This window comes from Phycodurus eques, chromosome 19 (genome assembly GCF_024500275.1).
Source record: "Phycodurus eques isolate BA_2022a chromosome 19, UOR_Pequ_1.1, whole genome shotgun sequence".
NCBI lineage: Eukaryota > Metazoa > Chordata > Actinopteri > Syngnathiformes > Syngnathidae > Phycodurus > Phycodurus eques.
Window position 1 is genome coordinate 5,811,808 of NC_084543.1, and position 9,860 is coordinate 5,821,667.

Genomic DNA, 9,860 nt, shown 5'->3' on the forward strand with positions numbered 1-9,860 from the left:
CGTTATTCTGGCATTTAGCAAATAGAAACAATTTTGGGGATCCCAATTGACCTAAAATAGGAAACGTTTTGTTGGATTTGATGTCAGACAGCGAGGAGAAAAAACACAAAACAAAACATTTTTCTTTCTATACAGTTGTGGCTAAAAACACTGGCAGCCCAGTGGTGCCAGTGTTTTTTAGCATGACTGTGTATGTATGTAGTATATATAATCTGAGTGTTGGTTCTTCCCTGATTCTTGGCAGGAAGTGAACATTTAGAGGTCAAAGCAATGACGCTCCTGTTGTTTGGCTGGAGGCTGCTTCGCTTGATGTGGCAAATATTAAAAATATCTCCAGTGGCTTTGTGTTACTCACCAGAGATTTAAACGCCTTGCAGGGCAATTCTAAGCCAAGAAAAAGTGCCGAAATGATGCACAATATTTAGGCCGGGATCCAATTTCGAATTAATTGTGCGTTAACAAGAGGGGGAAACTTAAGGTTTTACATCCGTCCTTAGAATGCTTTCCCAACTAAAGTCATTGATCATGTTGATTTTATGCCCCCGGAATTTGCATAATCTATTAGACTTGATTCATGAAGTCACGGCCAGAGATCGGATTGTGACTGCACCGATAGAAATCTTTTGTGTCCTCTGCTTATCCTATTAGGCGCTTGAAAAGCAGCAGGCTCCCCAAAAAGGATTTAAGGGCATTGTGCGAAACATCGAAATTCAGAGGCGAGGTCTTCTCTCTCCTTTTCCTCCACATTAATGCGAATTACCTGCTAAATAGTCCCTCTTACCCCTAGAAGTCTCCATGAATATGTGACTAGGATAATTGCATATTGTCAGGTAATTTCTATTGTTGATATGGGAAGTCATTTTTATTTGATGAATCCCATCCGAGGTGCTCCGTCTGCTGCTTAAAATTCAAATAAGCTCCATCTTTGAATAACTTTTTGTGTGTGTGTGTGTGTGTGTGTATTTTCAACTAGTCAATGGCGAGATGGCCTCGATACGGCCGATTGTCCACTCCTTCTATTGAGAGTTCCTGAGATGAGGTGTTTTTCTTCTCATCAATCAGTGGGAGTTTGGCACATCCCCACTATGCATACAGACAAACCGAGAGTGTGTTATTCCCCGCTGGGCCTGCTAATGGAGGCCTCCAAAGGCCTTTAACGCACGCGTCAATGACACTCACCGCCATCCTTTTACACAAACGCTTGTACCTTGGGAAAAACACAACAAAAGGACCGCACAAGAATTTGTGTCCAGAAAAGTTATGGTCAGTGGGAATTGATTACGTTTTGGTGCAGACTGGGATAAAGGTGTGCATTTCGGATTTTATTGTCATTGTTTTGCAGTTACAGTCTACTTGCGTCGGGCCCAAATGAAAAAGTGACAACACATCCAGCATCCATTTTGCCGCATTCACATTGTTGAACATTTACGGTAGAATTGTGAGTCAGTTCTGGATTGTTTGTCTCGTCTTGTTTTGACTGCGCCTTATCAGCAAATGACTTTGTTGAGGTTTATCATTGGCTAAAACAAACTGTATGCTTACAGGTAATAGCACCATCAGTCGCTTTGCTATGCACATTGTTTTTTAAAGTAGCCGTGTAGGTGTCCGTACACCCTCCAAGATGAATTGTGAGTCCGCCATCACAAAAGCAAACTAACCTTTGAGCACACGTTTGATAATGAGCGACTTTCAGCCGTTGTTTGGGGATTTAAAGCAATTTGGCTCACCAAACATTCTTTACTCCCTTGTAATTAATTAGGATGTTGGGATTCCCCCCCCCCCCTTTTTTTTGGCTTGTGTACACCTCAAAGATGGAGGTCAAAGATTTGCGGTTGTTGCGGCAAACATGAAGGTGTCCCCGTCATGCTAGACTGCATCGAGCTAAAGAGGCAGTCGCTAATGACCTCGTGCTTGTGCCAAATGAAGATGAAGTTTTGCCGCTGCGCTTGTTGTTGTCATCATCAAAACTTTGTGGGATAGTTTCGTCTTTGCCCAAGTAGAAGTCCAAAATCATGTTGAATAGTGATGCGCCGGAACACCCCAAAAAAACAAAAATCACAGTTGCTACATACGTCGGTTTTAAAGGTTAGGGTTTGGGTCACATTGGGTACAATAAAGGAACAAAACACAAATCAAATAAATTGCTTTCCTTTGGTTGCCAATTGCAGAGCACATTCACACCGAAGGACAATTTAGACTCTGCAATTAACTTAACATGCATGTTTTTGGAATGTTGGAGAAAACCTGAGTACCCGGATGCACAAGTTCCTCGGGTTCACTGAGGACTCAAAAGTGTTCTTCTACGTGAATGTGAATGCGTGTTTGTCTATACTTGTTCCCTCGCTATATTGCGGTTCAACTATTGAGGATTCAGTGTATTGCAGTTTTTTTTTTTTTTTTTTCCATATTCATATCGCTGTCAAAAAGGCATGGACAATAAAATAAAAAAGCCCATTCTTGAATTAGAATTTCTGTTGAGGAGGCAACAAAAGGCGAGGATGCAGCTAATGAGGCTATCATGCATGTATACACACGTTCCCCAACCGGTGCCCGCCTGGCTCTCGAAAGGATGACATAAAGCATGTCGCCCGGCTCTAACTCAAATTGTACAGAGAATGAGCAACGCATGCCATAGTATCCTTCAGTTGCATCTTGGGAAAATGACTCAACTCTTTACAAAACCTCCTTGACGGAGGTAATCAAGAACTAAAGAACGATTGACTTCCTCTCATCAAGGTTAGCACAATTTCTGAATGAAGGTTTAAGCGAGGTGGACTGTATTGACGTCATGATCAAACTCCGGGTCGGTACCGCGGTTAGCATTGATCTGGCATCGGCTAATAATGTCTGAGCCAAACACTCTCAATCTCAGTCGCTGTTTTACTTGAAAAGGTGTGACTTTTAAATGAATTTGCTGCGTGCACATCTGCTGCCATCATATGAAGACATGGTTGGGTCGCTTGTGACAATAGTTATCAGTGTGTCTCAAACACACACACGCACGCACGCACACACACACACGCACACACACACACACACACACAATGGGCCTCATGCACCGCTGGCGAACCAAAACACTCCACCCACCCTCAGCACTCCCACGGCCCCCTTTGACTCGAGTGCACTGGCTTGTGGCAAACTAATTCTTTTCGTAGGCCCAAAATGGCCTCCCTCACATACACGTCACCAGTGTGTTTTTTTTTTAAATTTGTATAAAATAAAAAAATAAATAAATAAATAAAATACAATCTAAACTTTTGATTTCATTTTGACCTGCAGTCTGGTCATTACACTAACACTTAGACTTTTTGTTTGCTTATTTGTTTGTTTTTTTAGACAATTCCAGGTGAGCACCATGATCTCCGTACCTTGTAACTTGTATTTTATTTATTACATTTTTTTCTCAAGTGTCAGTCCCCATTCTCCTCCTTTTCTGGAAGCGACTTTCTTCAGCTTTCTGGCATAAAACAGCTTTACGGGTTGGGGGTTCTAGCACCACCCGTTGCTTTGGCAACCTGTTTTCATATACTGTAGACAAATATTTGACCATTTTATACCAAATAAGACATCATTTCAAATCTGTTCTATGTACACATTATTTGGAAAAACATGCATTTTTGGGCAGAAAGAGCAAAATAATTGAATAGCTGTGGGCAGCAGGTAGCCCTCAAGGACCACATGAGTAGTCCGCGGGTGTGCCTGTACTAAAATAGCTCACCAGTGATGGGACATTGTGATTTCCTGGAACTATTGTAGAAGTGATCTTTTGAAAATGTTGAAAAAAATAAAATGTTGTATACTGATATTTGTCTGAGTCTGAATCCCACTTTGTTAAATCATTGTTTATAATTAGTGTGAGAAATCATTTACTTGATCAGTGTCTTCACATGGAGAAATAGGATTCATTACTAATAATAACATATAATTAAAGTTCATTTGAGAAAATTTGCTATTTCAGATCTGTGTATCAAACTGGTAGCCCTCGGAATTTATGAGCTCCCGAGAAGTAGCTTAGTTTAAAAAAAAAAAAAAAGTTGGTGAGCCTGGATCTAATGGAATTAAGAATGCTCATATTAAGACACATAACTGTGCTGTATTAAGCTCTGTGGATCTAAAATAAGGAAAACTACTTGTTCAAGTCCACAAATCCAGTAATTTCTGTAGTTTCCCTTACCTGTAAAGCAGTACCATAGCCAGTTTAATTGTTTGAATTGAAATGCTTGTTTACATCTACAGTAAGTAGCAGTGTTTGGGCTCTCCACTACTTTTGGGTGCCCAAATAAACTATATCTGGAGGTATGGGTCAACTGATGTCTTCAACTCACAAAGCCGGTGCATCGTGTTGATCTTTCTACGTGTTTACGTCAACGCTTCATAAACAGACAGCGCTTTTTGTGGCGCTCTTGTCCTCATTAAAGTTCCATCGGGAGAGACTTTTTTTTTGGCTCCCCCTTTTGAGCCCTCGCCGCCACAATATAGCGGGGGCCACTGGTCCACAATGGCGCTTGTGCAGATTGAGGTTATGTGCCGCGCTCCAAAAAACATCACCGCGGGCCAGCGAGGACGACCCGCACCGTCACTCTCAATTACAGAGCTGAATATGTGCAGACGCGCTGGTGGCGCTCCGCAGAGGGGGCCAGCGGGCTCAATCCCCCGAAAGGCTGAATCAGCAAAGACAGCAACGTGCTTACATGTAGCCTACGAAACGTTAAGTACTATATGGCATAACTACAGTATATTCATCTATTTGGTCAGTTAGGGTTTCTTATTTTCCTGATATCAACTCATTTAAATGCAACAAAAAAAATGTCTAATTACAATTTTTGCAGAAGAAGCTACAAAATGCTCATGATGCTGAGTAGTTTTTGCATTCGTATCATTTGAAATCTTTTGAAACTATTTTGGACCACTTTTGTATGTTCAAGTCTTTTTATTATTATTTTTTTAGCATTGGTTTCCAAATAATATGTTTTAGTGTATGATGGCATTCATTTGCTGTCATTCCAATCAATGTTTGCTCATGAAGAATATTTATGATACACTCAACATATTTCAAAGAAAGGCTGAAAAAAAAACACTATTAATATACATAGTTTGTTTAAAGAACCCCTAAATACCAAAATGTTCCAAGAATTTTTGTGTGAAAAGCTACAAAATTCTCATGATGAACCCTTTTTTGTCTTTTGAAAAATTGTATTCATTTATTTATTTATTTTTATTATTATTTACCTTCCTCCTCAAAACAAAATGCATTATTGATGGCATTCATTCGTTGTCTTTCAAATCAATGTTACCTAATTAAGAAACATTTGCGATACCAGCAACATATGACAAAGAAAGGCTAAAACTGTACTGATTGTTTTGTTGTTGTATGTAATACTATTCAATTCTCCTTTTTTTTTTTTTGCATTTGAATTGAAATATTTAGAAAAGAAAATTGAAGCAAACAGTTTTGGAGTCACTTTACTCATCTTTACTTGGTTTCCAAATATAAAAAAAAAAAATGAAAAGAAATATTAATTTGATAGCTTTTTTTGTTTTTGTTGTCATTCAAGTAGGCTTTTGGAATGTAACAAAATTGACTTGAAAATGTATCACTTGCCTGAAATGGATTCCTAATACTTAACCAGACGAAACTTTATTGCTATTTTTTTCCCAAGTATAAAAGTATTGACAAAGTATGTCTCCTTTTGTGTCATTTTTGTCTGCTCAGGTCGGGACATGGCCAACACAACCTTACCCGGGTACCCCCCTCACGTTCCCCCTACTGGCCAGGGCAGCTACCCGACGTCCACACTCGCTGGAATGGTTCCTGGTAAGCCAAAATTGTAAAGTTGACTTTTACTGTATTTGCTGTCATTTTTATGCTGAACTGACATATACATTTTTACACATACTGTACATATTATTACCTTGACAATGATGGTTGCATCCATTTTTATTTCCTTTTTTTTTTTTACGAAAAATGTTTTATATGCAAGCCTATGTAAGTTTGGAGATGTTTTTATTTTGCCTTTTATCTTGATTGAACTGTGATGTGTGAGAGGTAAAGAATGCCACTGAACTAAACATTAATTGAAATGCTTCGGAATATAGATAATAATGAGATACACGCAATGGTTGTTTCTGACACTTTTGCATAATTAAACATGCCCCAGGTCAAATTGACCCTAGCACGAATATGATTGCTGTTCTGGAAAAACAAATGTAACAAGAGGGTTAACGAACTAAAGCATTTTGTTTTTTCACGCAATTTAGCAGAAAGGCGTGGCTTGTGACGGTGCAGATTAGGAAAGCAGAAGTAGGATTTTTTTTTTTTTTTTTTAATACAAAAGAATGCCTTGACTTCCAAGTTTAAATTTCTCTGTGACTATGCTTGTGGCGCAAAACACTTGTATCTCAAATCATCTTTCCCTATTGAAATGAATGAAAATGTCAGTCCATTCCAGTCCCACATTGTGATCGTTCTGGTGTGCGCCTTGGCCACAAGGGGCAGTATAATACAGAAATACTGATTATGTGCACCAAGAAGACGCTCCCACTTCATCAGTTTTCATGCAGTTTTCTCATACTGTACATCCAGTAATATACTCCTAGATACGAGAAACGAACCAAAAAGACAATACAGTTAGCTAGCATTATACTTTGGTTCATTTTAGGATACATTTCTTTCCAAAAAAACGATTCATCAGCCAGGAAGTCAAAAATCCTGAATTGTAATTCCCGGAATTTGACGAATAAAATCTTATGGGTGCAAATTCCCCAAGAGAAACATACCACGACTTTCCAGCCTCGCTCCAGTTGTCGTGCGACGTTCCGGTCCATTCACCCTGCACACAAGGAATGAGATTTAGTGGCGGGCGCCAAACATTGTTAAAGCAAAGCCATGCTTCATATAAATTACGGCCTTTACAGTCTCGTAAAGGAAGCAAAGGTGTCGAACCAACGCTGCAGCACTCGCCGACACTTCCATTTCTCCTGTGAAATTCTGTGGCGAAAAGCTCAATGGAAGATTTACGGCGCTGAATAAGAAATGTACGCATGAAACAGTTTATTAATAACACTCGCCATTTATTAGACCGCCTCGGAATTAAAATCGGGGGGAAGAAGAATGAGGAGATATCCATAAATGGGACACGGAAAGGCGGCCTCACTTTCACCTCCTGTATTGTTCACTGTTGCATAACTTAAGCCAAATGAAAAAGAAATAAATTACATGCCTGAACGGTCACACATCGATGACTATCGTCCCCCCCCCCTCCTCAAATGCCAAAAAAAAAAAAAAAAAACTGTAGGGGTCCCCCCCCCCCCCCATGGCATTGAAATGCTAATTGATTTGTTGTCTTGTTTTGCAGGGAGTGAGTTTTCGGGGAACCCCTACAGTCATCCGCAGTACACAACCTACAACGAAGCTTGGCGATTCAGCAACCCGGCGTTGCTAAGTGAGTCCCACGGCTAGCTTAGCCTGCTTTCTAGCTTGCTAGCCTACTACTAAATCCACATTCCCTTTAGCTAGCTTTTTTTAGATCATTAGCTAATTTTTGGTTGAAAATTAAACAAACATTTCATAGTTTTCTTTTACGAAAATGTATGACTATGGAAACATGTCACACACTGGAGTTGCAACAATTTACACTTCCTTCATTAAAAGAACAAGTTTACAAATATATTGCGCATTAGATATGACGTATACAAAATGTCTCTGATTCTCGTACATACGGTATTACATTAGCTGCGAACAACATTGCTAACCTACTGCCATGTGCCCTCGGGAGAACTTCTTCAGCTCATTTGGCTAATCTTTTAGTAGAAAAGTTCACAAAACTGTATTTCTTATTGAGAAAAGGTGAAAAAAAAATTGGTTAGAACTGTAAACAAACTGTAGTGGTTGTGTTTCAGTCCAGTTGCGATCAATTCAATGCCCTGAGAATGATATGATCTGGATGAATGAGAATATTCAGACACGTCATAATTGTTCTGCAAACGAAATGTGTCTCGTCACTGGCCTCAAAGATGGCTGACATCCTACACTCTAAAATGCTACATTTTATCATGAAAACAGAATTCAGTCATTTTGGGCTGTTAGTGTAACTACCTACATACTGTGCTGTTTTAATGACATTCATGCTAAAAAAAAATATACTGTACAATAGAAATACTTAAAACTCAAGTTCACTTTACTCATGATCTTTTCATTAACCTATGTCCTTATAAAATCAGTTATAAATAATAGACGAATAAAAAAAATAGGATATACACAATGACAACAGGCATCTTTTTCCATTAGCTAAGCATGCATCGCAGTGTCAAGCTAAATTTACATTATTTTTACATCCACACTATTCTCAAACCAAAATATTGATTTAATTATTATTATTATTATTAATAATAATAATAATAATAGGACCCGCTATTTGCAGGCGATAGGCGACCGTGAACAGCGTAAATCCGCAAATAATTGACACTTAACATAATTGCCATGAACATTTTTTGGGGGAAAAAACATATATTAGCGGGGCATTGGGTGACTAAATAACATAAGCGATGGGACTTCCACTAAAAACGGGAAACAGGTTCCAAAAAAATATCTGCGAATAGATGGAATTGCAAGTGCCAAACTGTGAATATGCGAGGGTCCACTGTATACTTTTAGAGTGACTGACATGACGTAATCAGGTCTTTGTGATGGGCTTTTCTCACTTTTCAACATTAGGAAAACTATTTGTGATCAATGCTGATGATAACATTTTAAGTAAATAAATAAATAAATAAATAATAATGTTGTTACGCATTGTTTCAAATGATGCGTTCTTCTGTTAACTTCCAGGTTCCCCTTATTATTATAGTGCCGCGTCGAGAGGCTCAGTCCCACCCACTGCTGCCGCTGCCTATGACCGCCACTAGTTACCATGGAAACCAAATCAAACTGCAGGACTACGGCCTCAGCCTCCATATTTGAGCACAGTGAGGACACCGAGCTCGCACGATGAGACCATTTTTTTTTTTTTGTTGTTCTGTTTTTTTTGCGGGTTGGGCGGTTCCAGATTTCTTCACCACCCATTTGAAATTGATGAACAGTAGACTGTTGTGGAAAAGTGAGGAGGAAAAACAAAACAAAACAACTAAAATCAGCCATTGTGGATCAATACTGTACATTCCTTTGCTTGGCAGCTCTCAGCAAGGACTGTTCGGGGCTTAAAAATGTAGCAGCGGCCTTTTATTTTCCTATTTTTTTCTCCCTTGACTCGAGTCAAACGGGAATGCCGTGAGATGAGCCGGCTGCGTTTTTATCCATCATCAAGCATGGCGGATGCCGTGAGAAGATTAGGACTCTGTGAAACACAATCAACATGTTCAAAAAAAATAAATAAAAATAAAATAAAAAAATACAGTGAGTCGCCATGGAAGGAAATGGATGTATTCCTAATGATATTTTCAATTTCTGTTCTGTTTTTTTTAAAATCATTTAACGGACTAAACTGCTGTGTCAGGATATGAAAGGCAACATTTTGTGTCGTTTTTCTTATTTTTGTTGTTGATTTTGCACTATTTTGGAGGTTTGCAACACTGGAGCGTTGTTGTACAGTATATGCAGGAATCCTTTATGCATATGAGCTTTAGGTTTGGCACTTAAAGCGACGTATCTCGACAACGTGCACTACTGCTGGATGTTTTCATTTAAGTTGATGAAGTCTTTGGCAGGAGAAGATCCAACAGCCATCCCCCATTGTCGCTTGGCACCACTCCCTAAAAAGAAAATAAATAGAAATTTGAAATTCATTTTTTTAAGTCACTGCTGATGGCCATGGAGTCAAAAAGTTGGCCAATGCCTTATCAAACTTTAAATTTGAGGGGGAAAA

General features: G+C 39.1%; 1 protein-coding gene across 1 annotated transcript in view; it reads left to right on the forward strand.

Moving 5' to 3' along the window:
* The window catches only part of LOC133418004 (paired box protein Pax-2a-like), a 28,507-nt gene extending 19,552 nt beyond the window's left edge, over nucleotides 1-8,955 (forward strand). Inside the window, exons 9-11 of the mRNA XM_061706308.1 lie at nucleotides 5,714-5,815; nucleotides 7,356-7,442; nucleotides 8,828-8,955. Of these exons, the coding sequence (XP_061562292.1) occupies nucleotides 5,714-5,815; nucleotides 7,356-7,442; nucleotides 8,828-8,904 (266 nt within the window). The 3' untranslated portion in view covers nucleotides 8,905-8,955. The remainder of the gene's footprint in view (nucleotides 1-5,713; nucleotides 5,816-7,355; nucleotides 7,443-8,827) is intronic.
* Nucleotides 8,956-9,860: the final 905 nt, after the last annotated feature.